The sequence below is a fragment of the Lemur catta genome, chromosome 12, assembly GCF_020740605.2.
Source record: "Lemur catta isolate mLemCat1 chromosome 12, mLemCat1.pri, whole genome shotgun sequence".
Classification (NCBI taxonomy): domain Eukaryota; kingdom Metazoa; phylum Chordata; class Mammalia; order Primates; family Lemuridae; genus Lemur; species Lemur catta.
In genome coordinates, this window is record NC_059139.1 from 50,575,490 (window position 1) to 50,593,261 (window position 17,772).

A 17,772-nucleotide genomic window follows, 5' to 3' on the forward strand; every position below is an offset into this window, starting at 1 on the left:
GGTATTAACCATTCTTGTATAAAAATTTGAATCCATTCCTCACTCAAGTCTTTAGAACACAGGCTCTATCATGTAACTCTCAAAATGAGTAATTCCAAGTAAATATGTTTTAAAAAATCAGAGTTCAAATTCAGTAAAGATGATAACATCTTGATCTTTTAAAGCTACATAATGGTAAAAATAATATATGGTTAATGTGATTTGTTACAAGTTTTTAGTGTAAGGTGATCACATCAATGAGTGCAGAATTCTAATAATGTTTGTTGTTATTACCTTTGGGAGACTGGCTTCAAGGTTATTTATAGAAGCAGCTCTTAGAGTCATCTTTAGTCAGATGCTGACACCCACTGGTGAAAGATACAAACCTTTTCAAATAGAGGATCTCTAGACACAACGGAGACAAAAGATCAGACTAAAGTGCAGCACTGAAACAAGATTTTTCTGACTATAATGACCTCAGTTTTGCCCCAGATTTAAATGGCATCAGCTGCCTATCCCACAACTTAGACTTCAACATGGAAGAAAATGGGTTTTCTCAACTAATGATTTTTTCTGCAAATATTCCCTGTTTTCCTGAAGTATTAAAATAAGCTATGCTGCATATGATTTCATTGATATGAAATGTCCAGAATAGGCAAATCCACAGAGACAGAAAATAGATTATTGGTTGCCTAGGGCTGGAGGGGTTGGGGAAAATGAGGAGTGACTAATGGGGATGGGTTTCTTTTTTGGGGTGATGAAAATGTTCTACAATTGGATCATGATGATAGTGGCACAACCCTATAATTTATTAAAAATCATTGAATTGTATATTTTAATTGGGTGAATTGTATGGTGTGTGAATGACACCTCGATAAAGCTATTAAAAAGAAATAAGCTTTGCTGCACTCTCAGCTATCTCCTGACATGTACTGCTTATTAACCTTAACATGAAGATGATAAAATTGGCCTAGCCCTTTCCCCATCCTGAACTTTCCCTATAATGACAATTAAGAGCTTACATAGCCTATATGATAAATCAATTCATTTTTAATTAAATCCTCCTTTTCTATAACACAATAAATTCAAGGTCCTGAATACAATTAATACCTTGGCCATAAGATAACTTTTTATGTGGTAATTTTTTTATTTGTGGTAATTTTTTCTCCCGCATTTATAACAGAAAGGGAAATCCAAAGTTTTTGTTAATTAGTGTGTAAAAGAGAAAGAAATGGATCCTTAGAAATAATTTCTGCCTTTATGTGGGTGCTAAGAGTAGTCAGGACACTAGAGTTCTATTTTTAGTAACTACTGGGTATTAGAGCTTGAGGAAACCACTTCAGGGTCTTTATCTGTAAACTCTTTTCTGTCAGTTGAGAGATTATATGCATAGGATATACTTGATTAGAAAATTTACAAACTATAAATATTAAAAAGATATTACAAATAGGAGAATTCCAGAAATAAAACTATTATTCACAGACTTGGCCAAACTGACACCAAGCAACCATGTGACAGTCACATACAGCTTTTCGTCATAATGGTGATTCCCAAATTTGAACTTTGATACTAAGCCTAAAGATGATGGCAGCCTACGCTTTTTGGAGAAAAAAATTAGAAAATATTTCTTGAACAACTACATCTCTGAAAGCTTCATTAATAACTATATTGAGATCTAATTCATATACAAGGCATCCATTGAAAGTGTACAATTCATTGGTTTCAGTGTATTCAAAGGGTTGTGCAACCATCCCATAATCATCTGACTGCTTTTTAACAGAAAATCCGAGTCACAGCAGTAACAATAGCTGCATGGTCATCATACCCTTCTTGGCTGCAAGTCTCCCTCCCTTTATATAAATGTGGGGTGTTTGTGGTGTTTGTTCATCTAGGTCCAGGTTAGGCTCCTTAATTCTCATAAAAGGATATCATTTATACCTTCTGTACAACTAAATTTTTAAGTATGTAACTTTAATAAAAAGTCCAAAATATCTACCGTCCACCCCCTTCCCAGAGTAAATATTGACCCATCTTTTAAGCAAAGGCCTGATTGAAAGTTTCAAAGGACATACAGGCTGTTTGTTCCTCTAGAATTTCTTTGTGATCTTATACCCAAGTCTGGTTTTTAACAGTATCTGAGGAAACTGAGATTATATCCAGGTTCATCAAGAAAAAAAAAAAAATTGCTCTACGATTGATTAGTGATGTCTGCTAAAGGACCTGGATGGGAGGGGGGCACACGTTCTCTCCTGTCTGATGTCCTTGCATCTTGACTTTAACCCTAAGTCCAACGAGGCATTTCAGAGTCATGTGCTTCAACTACATACTTTTGGCCCCCACATAATTACTTATACTGAATTGCACTTTGGTGCTTTGGCCCTAGCTTCAATGGAAGTAAATACCTCAAGAAACACCTACAAGAAAACCATCACTTTATTATTAAAAAGATATTTTTAAGGATGTTGTCCACCTTACCTTCTCCCAAAGGAGAAATTTTTCTCAGGCCTAAGAGCCAAAAAAATGCTTTACTCTTCCTGAACAGCTGGTTTCCATTTATCTTGTAAATAATGAAATTCTTATAGCCTTTTCCTTTTTTTTTTTTTTTTTGCTTTGGACATTAAAAAGAAATCTCAAATCTCAGAGTTAAATGTGAAGGCTGCTTATAGACATGTAGCTTTTTTGTAATTTGGTGCCATTAACTATTCCATCTTTTTCTACTCACCCTGATTTTTTATTCTATTTAAACTTTTTATCTTCAATATGTGTTCCTTTCAGGCTATGGCAGGTTGTAAATAAATGCAGAAACAGATGGGAGGTAGGTAGGTAGCTAGACAGAAAGATAGCTCAATATAAAAAGAATTTGACAGAAAGATATATAGCTACTGACAAGATAAATAGGTTATTAATTAAGGCATGGTTTATAATAGGTTTAAAGAGGGCACATTTTAAAACAAACTCTAGGTTTCACATTCATTTTAGAGGGCTATCAAGTTTATAAATAATTCCCATTATACCTTATTATCCTTCCTATTACTATTAGTTATGTGCCCTCCCCATTTTATTTTAGTTTTTGAGACAGAGTCTTGCTCTGTTGCCCAGGCTGGAGTGCAGTGGCACGATCACAGCTCACTATAAACCTGAACTCCTGGGCTCAAGCAATCTTCCTGCCTCAGCCTCCCAAGTAGCTGGGACTACAGGATGCATCCCATCACGCCCAGCTAATTTTTTTTATTTTTTTTGTAGAGATGAGGTCTCAATGTGTTGTCCAGCCTGGCCCATTTTATTTCTTTAAATCTATCTTCCTCAACCTAGGGATTTCAAAAACAGATCTCACAGATGGGAGAGGGATACCAATGAAAAAGAGTCTTCCTCCCCCTCCTGGGGTGGCAGGGGGGAACCTTTGAATGCAGTCCATGGGAAGAAAAAAATGTGCCAAACCTTTGTGAAGGAAATATTCTAATATTAGGTTTTTCCTGGAATTAAAAAAAAAATCAGACCATATCCCCTTTTGGTACTAAGGTTCTCTGAGAGTACGATGGTCTCTGATGCGGAGGTAGTAAACTCTTCCAAGGCCCTAAGGTGGCATTTAGTGCTCCGGCGAAGGTAATTGCCTTGCTGTGAGCCCATGCCCACTCTGAGCTGAGCACAGAGTCACGTTTATGGAGGTAACATTAGAAAGTGGCCCACTGTGGTGCCGGCTGATTCACTCTGTGTTCAAGTTTCCAGTTATTTCATTTGATTCCACTTGGATGTGTTTTATGAGATGGCCACAGTTAGTCTGAATTGTTAAAGAAACATGTGCATTTCCATTACCAAAGTAGGTATCAAATCCTCGGCGGGTTGGAAGGCATTCTTTCCGGTACATTCCCAGGTGCCATTTTCCAACCATATGAGTAGTATAGCCTGCTTCTTTTAGCAGCTGAGGAAGGAGTTTTTCATCCAGAGGAACACAGCTGGGCTGACAGGGCCAGATTATTTCATGCTGTAAACCCGTACGGATCTTAAAGAGATAAATATAAAATTATAGATTAACGACACTGAAACATTGTGAACAAGCAGATAAAGTGGCTACCTAATTTACTGGACACATCTGTTGACTTGGATGCTTTAACTCTATTCTTGCACTGGCTGAAGGATGTTTCTGAGAGGCAGAATCCTCTTAATTGAATAAGGTAATGGACATAAATGGGATTTGAAAAGATGAATAAAAGCATTCCAACAAACATTTGATATTTTCAACAAATAATCATTAAGGCACTACGTTAGAAACCATTAACTTAAGTTTTCACTTCCAACTTCAAAAAAAGTAGCAATGATCTGAGGCGTGGATCTATCAAAGAAAAAGTGTTCTGATTCCTGTGCACAAAGAAGGTGGTATTTGATTGGAAGGGGCTTCTGTAATCTTCCAACACTTGGTGATTTTTTTAAAGAGGTATTTAACAGTATAATGAAACTGATGGTTTGCATTTCTGATCCCACTGTATGTAAACCATAATCTCAAAAGACAGTGATCAACTTTTCCTTTAAAAAGCAACCCTCTGACTGCCTGGGAGTGGCTTATATGAGTATGCCCAGAGTACAAGGTCCATACAACAGCTAACCTTTAAGAAACGACCACTTGTTTTTTGGTGTAATATTAAATAGAAATGTCACAATTGTATGAAAAGGCTATAAAAACATCCTTCTCTTTTCCAACTACATATCTGTGAGGCCAGATTTTCTTCATCAACGTTTATCAAAATAATGTATCTTAACAGATTGAATGCAGAAGCAGATGCAACAAGCTAGCTATCTCCTAGTAACAGAAAAGATGCACAAAAAAAGTAAACCAATGCCACTCTTCTTACTTAACTATTTTGTTTTGGAAAATGCAGCTATTTTTCATGAGTTATTTATGTTAATTAAATGGGTTTATTATTATTGCTGTTTTTCATTGAATAAAAAAATTTTTTAATTTCTGATTTAATTTCTGACATGATAAAATTCTGAATGGTATAACCTACATCAATGTATGCTCTTTGGGTTCCTCAATAATTTTTAAGCTAGTGCAGAGGTCCTAAGACCAAAAAGTTTGATAATGGATGCTCTGTCCCAATAGTGATCACTACTATGAGGAAAAATAAAGTAGGAGAGGGACAGAGTGACAGAAGTGACACTTGTGATAGAGTGGCAAAAGAATGCTTCTCTGAGGAGATACTTGAGCAGTGACCAGAATAAAACAAGGGAGTAAGCCTTGCAAAACTCTGGGGTAAGAGTGATCCAGGCCTAAGGAATGAAACAAACAAAGGCCCTGAGGCCTGAACTTGCCTGGTGACTTCAAAAGGCCAGCACAGATGCCAGTGTGGCCCTTGCCACAGCTCTAGTGCTGATGGGGGTCACTCCACCCCCTACTGCAACATGACAGGGTGTCCCCAGGGGCTTCTCTCCTTGCCTGCCCTGCCCCAACCTTCCCTAAAACTTGACACCTCCCGCCTTGTCCTGGCTTAGCCGGGAGGTGCTCTTCTTTGTACGAAGTGCACCAGAGGCCAGCCTTCACCAGCCCTGGAGCTCCTGGTTTCCCCTGAATAAATGGGCTCTGGGGACACGGAAGATGAGAGTGTCAGTTCTCAACGAAGGCCGTGACTGGTGCCTCCATCAGCTGTAAGGTGGGCAGCAAGCAATTTGTTACTAATAAATGGTAAAAAATGTGTTTGCCAGTGATTTGCCTTGTAATTTAAAGCAGCACAGCATAAAGTTCAGGGACTTAAATCCCGTCCCAGCTCTGTCATTTCAAAGCTTTGTAACCTTGGGCGGGTAACTTCAGTAACTCACTAACTTCAATAACTGTAGTAAGTTAAGAACGGCACCTACTATTGCTTGATTTCATGATATCTTTCCACGCCCTTCCAAAAAGAATCATATGGAGTATCTTAAGTGTTAAGTTAAAGTGGGTGTATTTTGAGGGTGATGGGTAAGTTCACTGTCTCGAGGTGGTGATGGTTTCATATATACCTATCAAAGCTCATCAAATTGTTTACTTAAATATGTGCCATTTATTGTATGTCAGTCATACCTCAATAAAGCTGTTTAAAAATAAAGTGAGTTTAAGTTTTCTGTTGAGACTGTTACGCCTCTCCTAGAAATAACTGGACACCTACGCCGGATGTGTGCCGGATGCCGTCCCCTTCCTCTCTGCCTCCTCTGTCCTGCCCTCCACCCAGGGAGGCTGACCTCTGAAGACCGAATCAAAGGACTCTTGTCCTTCTGGTTTCTTTCTGGACTCAGCCAGTGGGCGCCCTGGCAGGAGACGAGAGGGAAGGAAGACAGTGAGTGGCCTCAGCCTGCCAGGCTGCTTCAGCCTGGCCAAGTATGTCTCTCCTAAGTCATTCTGGAGGCACCTTCTCTACCTGCCTCTCTCCTTCTAGCTTCTGGTAACTGCCCGGTCCTTTCCTCCCTTATGGTCTAGGGTAGTAACAGATCCACCGAGTTACTACACTGTCCTTTGTGTTTCCCCTACACGTTCACACATTTTTAAATAGTCCCGTTGTAAATACCTCCGCCAAATTATCTTAATTTGAATATACCATCTCTTTCCAGTTGGAACCCTCAATGATAAGGCTGGGAAAGGGAAAAATTGCTCTCAACACACAACACACACACACACCCCCACATCAAAGAAAGATTCTTTCCATGGTTAACACTAGAAGTTTTCTCAATAGCAAACTGATCCTAGAGCTCAAAAACTTATAATGTCCAGTACACTAATTGGTAACCAAGCAAGACAAGTAAAGATAATATTTTATGGAATCCAAAAGCCCCAGGGGAGATAAATGCTATGTGCAAATTTCCTTAAATGGGAAGCTCATCCATCACATGCAGAGAATTAACTCTGATCGCCGAGAGGCACTGCCAAGGGACATGCTGCGAGTTGGTTTTCCGAAGCCACAGGCACCAGGCCAGGTGGTCAGCTGAAGCCTGCTTCCATTATCCACCCTCATATGGAGCAGGGCATTTGTTCTTTTCAGTTCCTGAGAATTTATTTGACAGAGCATTTTTATGGCATTATTGGGAAGCGGAAGCAAAACTCTGGATGACAGCCAAAAACATGTTTTTGGTCTGTTCAAACACTATTTGAAGTAAGGAAGCTGTAATGTGTAGAGAAGCAGTAAACAAGCAAATGTCAAGCTGGTTCCAGCCCAGCCCTTTGGTTTAGTGCAGTACTATAGGCCACACCATGCTTCGTGGGGCCAGACAGTGACAGGGCACAAATAGGAGTCAAAAGAAATAATAGGGGTACCCTTGCAAACACAACAGGATCTAAAACATATTCCATTCTAACACCCATCTTCCATGTGCAGAGAGTATATGTGAATGGAGAAGGCCCTCTGTGTATTAATAATATATGAAAGTCCAAAGGAGTTACCTCCCTATCTGCCATGTGTGGCTATCTATTCTTCATTAAACCAAATCCTCTCTCAAAAACCAGCTTCTCCTAAGATTTTACTTGGCCATCAAGGATCTGCACACCCAGTGGAGGTCCTGGCTTGTTTCTAGGCTCATTCCATGAAATAACTGGTGAGAGATCTTTGTTTACATGTTAGTTGTAGATAACAATTTCTTTGGTCCAGTGAGTTATTCTGTCCTCTGCAGACCCAGGAAACACTAGCAGTACAGTCTCACAAGCTAACTGAGAAAAACCAACCTCCTGTTGGGGGATAGAAAGACGCTAGCACCTACATCAGAACCTCTTATAATCCCCTACTCAGAGGTCCAGGCAGCCTATCGATTAATTATCTATTGGGGAGCTCAGAGTATAATATTTCAGCTATACTCAAAATAAAATCTCCCAGAGTCTAAGTGCACAACTGCTACATAGGAGGCAATGAATGTAATTTAACCCCAACAATATTGAGAAATATCTAATTGAACAGAAGGGAGGTTCTGTTCGGTCAGTCTGACCTACGTGAGATGAACTCATATTATCATTGCACTCATATACATGTACAACACCTCCTGCTACAGTACTTGAAAATTCAGAAAAATGGGCAGCTCTTCCCCTCCATCTTACACATCAGAGAGCCTAGCAGGAAGCTTCAGGACCGGAACACAATCACGAGACATGCTGGTGGCCAAGTGGGAGTTCAGAATTTCCAGCCTGTGCCTTGGCCAGTACATGACAGGTTTTAACCACAGTCGAGTACCACTCGTGCCACCTTAGGGTTTATTCCTGGAGATGCCCCACAGAACAAATGGATAGTGGAAAATCTGCTCCCTCCCCTCTGAAGTCTTCTAAAAAGCAGTCAGCTGCCCATGCGCTGAAGCCAAGAGCTACAGAACACAAATTATGTGCGTTAGGGGCCTGGCTTTGCCATCTGGCCTGGCCCTTCAGGACTCAGGCTGCAGAACTGGCCCATGTCACTGACAGTTTTAAGGGTCTATTTATTTTGGTGTTGATTAGTAAGGAGTGCAAATCTCTAACTAAACCCACAAAGGGATGCTGTTTGTAAAAAGAATAAACAAGGCAGAAATGATTTCAGTGTCTTCCTCTGTTTACATTATAAATCCAACAGAAAGCCCAAAAAAGGAAGGCAAATATGAAGAAAGCCGAGGAAAAAGAATTTTTAGTTAGGGGATATGATTAAGGAACCAAAAACAAAAAAGATAAGGACCAGAGCGGAAAAGCTTCTACTCAAACTGATTCTTGAAATAACAAACCTCATAAATCAAGCAACAAAAAAATGCCCTAAGTCCATTGGTCATATTCTACTCAGCACCAAACTTAGTTTTGCATGTCCTCATTTTCAATTTCTTGGAGGTAAAAGATTTAAACCTGGAATTGTTTCATTACAATATCTTTAATACTTGCAGAACAAGGCCTCCAGGCACACTGCTCCCTCCCGGGAAAATGCCCCTCGGCTCTGGCTAGGCTTTGGAAGGATTCATCAGTCAGAGCAAGTCATCCTGTTGGAGCCCTGATGTGCTGTAGTGGGGCTTTCTTGCTTGTCACTATGGGGCTAATGCATTCTTTGTTTCTCCCCAAAAGGAGCACAGGAAGGAAGGCCAACAAGTGCTTTCTCTTCAGAGGCACCTATGGCCCCTAGACCTCTCCCTCCTTGGATGCCTTTGCCAGGGCATCCTAGGAGTGCCCCAACTTGCGACACGCATGGCTCCCCAAGCCCTCCACTCATTTCTTCTAGCTCTTCACTCCTCTTTGCCCCACTTCTAATCTTAGAGCCCAAGGAGTGGTCACCATGGACAGGAGTCCACCGAGGGACAGGCAGGTGGGGAGCAGACAGGACAGTGAGAGCCACAAGGACCACAGCAAGGAGGGGAGGGCATCCTCGGGCACAGCGCCTTCCTCGCCAGGCTCTCTTCCGCCTGCAGCCGTGGCTCTTGCCTGCTGACACTCTTGAAGTCAAAAATTATCCATGATGTTCCTGTACGGCCTCCTTCCTATATTTCCTGTCCAAGGTTCTGCTTCAGGGGTGAGTGAAAAGCCGTGAAAGTGTCATGTTCGTTTATCAATGTGATTAAGAAAGATGGGGTTTGGGTCCCTTAAGAATGGAACCTTGGAGTCATCTTTCATTGCTTCTATTCTTTGCCAAGGTTTATAGAGTTCTGGTGGACTGCCCCCCTTGGTCCCAAGGTAAGAACGTTTCCAGTTGAGGACCAGAGTTACTTTTCTTTCCTTTTTTCCCAGAAAAAAAGTGTTTTCCACTAAGGCATATCATTTTTGTTATCCTTTAATCTTTTCAATTTCTTAACAAAGAAGCAAGAGGACTAGAAGTGACACGCCAGTCCTGAGCAGTTTAACTCAGATAGTGAGCTCTTTCACGAACTGCTCCTGTGAAACTGCCCCCACATTCATTCATTTAGTTGTTCAACACCACGCATTTCTCTAGGCCAAAGACAAGCAGGGCAATCTAACCAAGAAGTCAGACTTCAGAACAACCAACCGCAATTAAAATGTGTACCAGGAACACAGAAATATGATGAATATTTTGTATTGAATAGGCAATTTGTAAGAATATGGAAAACTAGTATTTTCAAGTCTTCTATTTGAACTAAAAGCAGTCTATAAGTTCTGTTTGAAAAGCTGAAGGATTTAAAAATTAATATTTTTAATCTTGAGATTTTGAACAAGAGGAAAATAAATATAAACTCTATCTCCCTGTATGTATAACTTGCCTCCAAGAGCTACCAAAAAATTAATAAACAGGGGCTACCTATGAGAAGGAAGTCTGGGAGACAGAATGAAAAGATCTTCATACACACACACACACCCACACACACATATATATATTTAAATCTTTTATATTTGAAACATATTTTTTTTTTGAGACAGAGTCTCACTCTGTTGCCCTGAGTAGTCAGCCTACCTCACAGCAACCTCAAACTCCTGGGCTCAAGCGATCCTACTGCCTCAGCCTCCTGAGTAGCTGGGACTACAGGCGCTCACCATGGCGCCTGGCAGATTTTTCTATTTTTAGTAGAGACAGGGTTTCTCTCTTGCTCAGGCTGGTCTTGAACTCCTGAGCTCAAGCTATCCTCCCACCTTGGCCTCCCAGAGTGCTAGGATTACTGGTGTGAGTCACCGTGCCCGGCCTGAAACTTTTGAATGTATTTCCTACAATTTAAAAAATAAGCTTACTTTTTTTAATAAAAGGGAAAATGTAAAATTTAATTCTAACCAGAATCACATGTATACAAAAAATGCCACATGGCACTTGACTGTGTCTCATTAAAATATACTCATTTAGAACACTGTTGGATTAGAACATTCTTTAGTATATAATAGCCTTCAGTGTAACATTACTATGAAAACAAACAAAAAAACAGTTGAAGTTTTAACATTTCACCATGAGTGGGCAGCATTAGGCCCACAGAGACCCAGCCTCTCTCCTGGTGCCCGTGGCCTGCCTCAGCCCCCTCACTTACGCAGCTCCAGCCTCATGCTCAGAACAAGCTCATTCCATCCTGGGGGCCTTTGCTTCCCTTGTTCTTCCCTCCAAGCTAAACTCTCTTTCCCAGGATCTTTGTATGGCTGACTCCTCATTCACACCTCTGCTCATATCATCTCCTTGGAGACACCTTCCTAAGTCACTATCACTTTACCTACTTTATTTTCTTCCACATTTATTGTCATACCATTTAAATTCACCATACTTATTTGTTTATAGGTATTTATGTGACTCCCCCTCTTGGTCACTCCTTCCCCTCACCCTGCCCTCACCAGACTATAAGCACCAGGACATCCCCAGAGTACACTGGCATAACTAGTTACTCAATAAACATTTGTTGAATGAATGAATGAATGAATGACTACATCATACTTAACGGTTATAGACTGAACGCTTCCCCTCTAAAATCAAGAACAAAAGAAGTATGTTCACTTGTGCCACTTCTATTCAACATTGCACTGGAGGTTCTAGCCAGGACAATTAGGCAAGAAAGTGAAATAAAAGGTATCCAGATTGGAAAGGAAGAAGTAAAGTTATTTCTATTGGCAGATGACACGATCTTGTGTATATATATATATATATATGTATATATATATATATATATATATATATACATATATATATATAGAAAACCCTAACAATTACACACACATACATGTACATAGAAACTATTAGAACTAACATGTTCAGAAAGTTTGCAAAATGAGCAGCATACATGTATCAGATGCATTTCAATACAATAGCAATGAACAATTAAAAATTAAATTAAGAAAGTTCCATCTGCAATAGCATCAAAAATAACAAAATACTTATAAATTTAACCAAGTAAGTATAAAACTTATATGCTGAAAACTATAAAATATTGTTAAAAGAAATTAAAGAAGACCTAAATAAACAGGAAGATATCTCATGTTCATGTATTGGTAGACTTATATTATAAAGGTAGTAATACTCTCCAAATGGATCTACAGATCAATCCAATCGCTAATCAAATTCCACTTGCCTTATTTATAGAAATGAACAAGTTGATCCTAAAATTCATACAAAAATGCAGAAGGCCTGGAATAGCCAAAACAATCTTGAAAAAGAATAACAAAATTGAAGGACTCATGCTGTCTGATTCTGAAACCTAGGACAAAGCTACAGTAATCAAGACAGTGTTGCACTGGCACAAGGGTAAGCATGTAGATCAATGGAATAGAACTGTGAGTACAGAAATAAACTCATACATCTATGGTAAATTGATTTTTGACAAGGGTGCAAAGCACATTCAATGAGAAAAGAATAATCTTTTGAACAAATGGTGCTATAACACCTGAATATTCACATGCATTCACATACCTTAAGTCATATATAAAAATTAACTCAAAATGTAAAAAAACCTAAATGTAAGAGCTGAAACTATAAAACTCTTAGAAGAAAACACAGAGGTAAATATTTATAATCTTGGATTAGACAATGATTTCTTAGGACACCAAAAGCACAATCAACCAAAGAAAAACAGATAAATTGTACTACATCAAAATTTACAACTTTTGTTGTGTACCAAAGGAAGTAAAAAGCAACCCACAGAATAGGAGAAAATACTTGCAAATCATATATATGATAAGGGATTAGTACCCAGAACACATAAAGAACTCTTACAACTCAAGAATAAAAAGATAAATAACCCAATTAAAAAATGAACACAGGATATTTCTCCAAAGAGGATATAGAGATGGCCAACAATACATGAGATGTTCAAACATCTTTAGTCATTAGAAAAATGCACATCAAAACCACAATGAGACACCACTTCATACTCAGTAGGATGACCAGAAGGCTATAATCAAAAAGACAGATAATGACAAGTGTTTGCAAGGATGTGGAGAAACTAATACCCACATACATTTCTAATGAAAACATAAAATGGTGCAGCTGCTGTGGAAAACAGTCTGGCAGTTCCTCAAAAAGTTAAACGTAGAGTTGCCATATGATCTGATATTCCACTCCCAGGTAATTAACCCGAGAGAACTGAAAAAAAAAATATGTTCATACAAAAATTTGTACATGGATATTCACAGCAGGATTTTTCATAAGAGCAAAAAGGTAGAAACAACCTAACATCCATCAATTGATGAATAGAAGCCAGGCACAGTGGCTCATGCCTGTAATCCTAGCACTCTGGGAGGCTGAGATGGGAGGATCACTTGAGCTCAGGAATTCGAGACCAGCCTGAGCAAGAGTGGTCTCGAATAAAAATAGAAAAATTAGCCAGGCTTCGTGGTGAGCGCCCGTAGTCCCAGCTACATGGGAGGCTGAGGCAGGAGGATTGCTTGAGCCCAGGAGTTTGACATTGCAGTGAGCTGCAATGACACCATGGCACTCTACCCGGGTGACAGAGTGAAACTCTGTATCAAATAAAAAAAAAGATGAATAAACAAAATGTGATATATACATACAATGGAATGCTACTGAGCCATAAAAGTGAAATATACAGGCTACAACATAGATGAAGGGACATCTATTGTATGATTCCGACTATGTGAAATGTCAAAAATAGGCAAATCCACAGAGATGGAAAGTAGATTAGTGGTTTTCCAGGGGCTGGTAGATTGATTGGGGGATTAGGGAGTGACTGCTAATGGTTATGTGGTTTCTTTCTGAGGTGATGAAAATATTGATTGTACAACCTCATGATTATACCAAAAAACCCACCAAATTGTACATTTTAAAATGGTGAATTTTTACAGTACATGAACTACAACTTAAAAAACAGAATATAAGGAAATGATCAGTATCATATATTGCTGGTGGAAATGTAAATTGGTATAACCTCTTGAAGTGAAATTTTGTAATATTTATCAAAATTATAAAGGTATCTAACCTTAAACCCAGATAATCTCTTTTCTAGGAATTTATCCTACAAATATGTTCAAATATATGCAAAATGGGATATATACAAGGTACTGACTTCATCATTCTTTGACATATCAAAAGGCTGAAAACCACCTACATGTCCATCATTATGTGACTGGTTAAATAAATTACAATATATACATTTAACAAGATATTATGCAGACATAAAAACTGATGAGGATGAGAGAGAGAGAGAGAGAGAGAGAGTGTATATAATGGGGGAGATTTTCAATATAAGCCTTTTTGTAACTTTTGAGTTTTTAAACCGTGTGAATGTATTTTCTATTTCGAAAATAAAATATAGATTTTTAAAAAGATTTTTAAAATAATGAATGAATGAGTGAGTCACAGGGCTGCGGGAATAGGACTAGCCTGAGTATAGAGACCTGAATTCCAGTTCCTGGATTGACGAGTAACTACTTACTTCACCGGCTGATCAATCTCCCCATGACCTCCTGACCCCCACCCAGGCTCTAACCATTTTTCACCAGAGCATACAGGTTTTAAAAGGTTCATTTGTGAAGATTTTGAATGATTAAACATCTCATAAAAGGCAGAATTTATGTTCCTGTTTAAATAAGTTTCTAGCAGCAAAACAAGTAGCTCATGCAATTTGTAAGGTGCATTGTGTTGAATAAGATTAATCTTTTTCTACCAATAGGGTTAATAGGTATAGTAATATACATTTGCCAAGTGAGAAACTTGCCCTAAGACACAAGAGCCTTAGAGTCAAAGAAATTTAGAGCCAGAAAGAGCTTAAAGTTCAGCCCAACTCCTATATTTTACAGATGTGGAGATGATATTCAGTGAGGTCAGAGTCAGATACAGCCAAGACTGACACCTAATCCCACAATTCCTAACCAGTCCTCTTTATTCAATACATACTTCTGTAAACCAAAAAAACAAAAACTCAGGATTTCATGAGAATACAAAGTCCAATCAGTCAGTGTAGGCTTATCACTGTGCTTTTCTTCTCTGAAGTTATATAATTACAGGAAAGGAGTCTCTAAACATTAACTTAAAGCATGACTTCCAAGTTTACAGCTATGACACTTAGGCAGTTGTTTGAAGTACCTAATTTTGAAATAGTCAAAAATATCCTTCATTTTATTGTTTAAAATTATGCACAACAAATGGCTAAGAAATAAAATCTATTTTTATTTTACACATAATATAGGCAATTCCTAACTTAGAAATATGACAGGTTGATTTTAAATTGAGATGTTTAGGAATGACCTAAATGTCCAAAAATAATAAGGAACAACTTACAATATATGAAGCAGCTGTGGTGATATTTTTAATAATTCTGAGTTCGTAATATGCTTTAGTGGTTGTAAGCACCAATCCTGGAGCCACAATGCCTGGTTCAAATCCTCATCCAACATTTACTAGTCCTGTGACCTTGGGCAAGTTTCTTAACCTCTTCCAGCCTCAGCTTCCTTGTTATAAAATAGGAGTGATGAAGTGATGATAGTACTACCTATCTCATAGGGTCATTATGAGAAGGAAATGAGTTAATACTTGTAAAGTGCTCAGAACAGTACCAGCATTTAGTACCTGAAGACAATGAAGCACCTTAGCCCTCTGAAATATCTACTCCTTTAAAAGGAAATGCTTGCTAACCCAAGGTAATTTCTAATTGGGTCTCTTGAACTCTAACACAATAAAGTGGGTGGAAAAAGTCATAAAAAATGTTTGGGGAGGCTAGCCTGCTTTTTTGACAGAGAGGTCTCTAAACCGTTTGGGGAGCACCTAGCTTCTACTCTTCCTTCATTTATTAGGGAGTACTCTAAATTCTCAAATTTTTTCTCCAAGATTGGTGGGGGAGGGTTTTAGGGAACAAGAGCAGCCAATTACGGGCACAGGTTTTTGAAGTTGGCATTTGCTTTCCTGTTCAAGTCTGTTGGAAGGGAGGAAGTTGGAAAACTGAATGGCCCTTCCATTCTTTTGCAATTTGAGTTCAGTTCTCTTACTTCAGAGCAAATGCAGAACCCTTTGCGGCAGATCTTGCCTTCTCCCCTTTCCTATCTTTACTGGAACATCCCTTTACTCCAATTTTACAGACCTGGGACGACTAGTGGATGCAGGAAAAGCACAACAGTCAGCGTTACCACTTTCTATTAATCACATGTGGGATTCTTAACATGTCATAGAACCAATGCAAGCTTATTTCTTCATCTGTAAAAGGGGGTTAAAGATAAAAACTACTTCATGGGCTGTTTCAATAATTAACTTTAAAAACAGAAAAGCACTATGCAAATGTTCTGGCTATTCTTAGTCATCTAACACCTCTGCATACTCCCTAGTTGTGTATTTTCTCTTTTAACTGCAGAGACGTCTCTAAAGAGAAGTTTTTAAAGAGATAATGAGGATACTCAGAGGAGTTCAATACAAGGTTAAATGTCAGTAGCCCAAGAAAAACCAACGTAAGTAGGTTTCCTTCCAGGAGTGTGGAGAACCTGGAAAAAATGACAGTCCTAACCTATGACCTCTGGGTTCTCGGGGCACCGGAGTCGCACCCACTGCGAGCGCTCTTTCATTTTAACTCTCCCCTTTGTTTCTGCTCTCACCCCCGGGGGCCCGGCCGAGGCCTCTCCAGGCTCGCACCTCAGCGCCGCCCCGCCGACCCCACGCCGACCCCTCCACCCGCTTCAGAAACCGAAACACAGAAAACCCCGCCGGAGCCCGGGGAGGCGGGGCCACTGGGGCCGGGCATGCGCAGAGGCCGCGCCTGGTGCCGGCCTGCGAGGAGCGAGGACTCCGCGGCGCGGCCGCCGGGCTCGAACCGGGTTTGGGGGACCGAGCCCGTCTGCCAGCGCCCGAGGTCTCGCAGCTGGGCCGGAAGCAGTGCGGGCCGGAGCCAGAGGGCCGCGGCGTACCTGGTAGCGGCCGGTGAGCAGCTGGCTCCGCGACGGCGTGCACAGCGGCTGCGCGTAGTAGTTGTCCAGGCGCACCCCGCCGGCCGCCAGCGCGTCCAGGTGCGGCGTGCGGATGTGGGAGCCGTGAAAGCCCACGTCGTTCCAGCCCAGGTCGTCCGCCAGCACAAAGACCAGGTGGGGCGGCCGGCCGGCCCCGGCGCCCGAGCCCGGCGGCGGCAGCAGCAGCAGCAGCAACAGCAGCAGCAGAGGGAGGACGGCGGGGAGGAGCGGCCGCCGCGGGCCGGGGCCTGAGAGCAGGCTCGCCGTGCCGCGCGGGCCCATCCTCAGCCGCCCGGGTCCGGGTGCTTGTGGCGACACCAGCCCGGGGTACCGCTGATAGAAGCAGGAACTGAGCGGCCGGGGCCTGCCCCGCCCCGGCACGGGGCTGCGCCCCCAGCGGGCCGTGGGCTGGCGAGGCCGGGCGCTCGTGCCCCGCCGCCTCCGACCCGGGCCCGGGCTGCGGCGGGGGAGGAGCCAGCCGAGACGAACCCGCGGGCTCCCGCAGCCCAGCTCTGGGGAAGCTGGGCCGGCGCTTGAAAGGGACCAAGGCCCCTCGATGAACTTTGCCCCTTGGCATCTTAAAAGAGGAGATGTGTTCCCTTTAATAACGCTTGACAGTTTACAAAGCAAATTCACAGCCCTCCTCTCCTGTAAATCTTGCAACAACCCTGGCAGCTAGGCATTATAATTAGTGCTCATTTTTCAGAAGAGAAAAGCTTGTAAATGGCTGAGGCTCTGACTCCAGATCCTGAACCATGATGTTTTAACTAGCAAGTCATTTTTAGCTCAAGAGCCCAGCTTGGAGACGGTGGGAGGACGATGAAGAGGGAGAGGTCTAGATGGTGTTTCAGATTAATTTATGAATAGGGTACAGCCATGAAACCACTTCCCACTAGCAAACAGGGGGCTAAACAGACGATGGAACTGCCCAGTGCCCTTTTGAAGGTGCAGTTCTACTTCCAGGTTGCCTTGGGAGTTGTTTTGAAGTGTGTGGACATTAAATAACTCAATAACTTATCCAGGTGTGAGCCCACTCC

The 17,772-nt window shown here is 41.0% G+C and overlaps 1 protein-coding gene across 3 annotated transcripts in view; it reads right to left on the reverse strand.

Annotated features, from left to right (window-relative positions):
- The window catches only part of ARSB (arylsulfatase B), a 156,832-nt gene extending 139,298 nt beyond the window's left edge, over positions 1–17,534 (reverse strand). For 2 of the 3 annotated variants that reach the window (XM_045566181.1, XM_045566180.1), the window contains exons 1-2: positions 16,697–17,177; positions 3,793–3,979 (exon numbers count right to left, since the gene is read on the reverse strand). In XM_045566181.1, coding sequence (XP_045422137.1) covers positions 3,793–3,979; positions 16,697–17,017 — 508 coding nt within the window. In that variant the 5' untranslated portion in view covers positions 17,018–17,177. Of the gene's footprint in view, positions 1–3,792; positions 3,980–16,696 lie in introns of all 3 variants that reach the window. The other variant, XM_045566179.1, reaches the window with a different exon arrangement.
- Between the last annotated feature and the right edge of the window lie 238 nt (positions 17,535–17,772).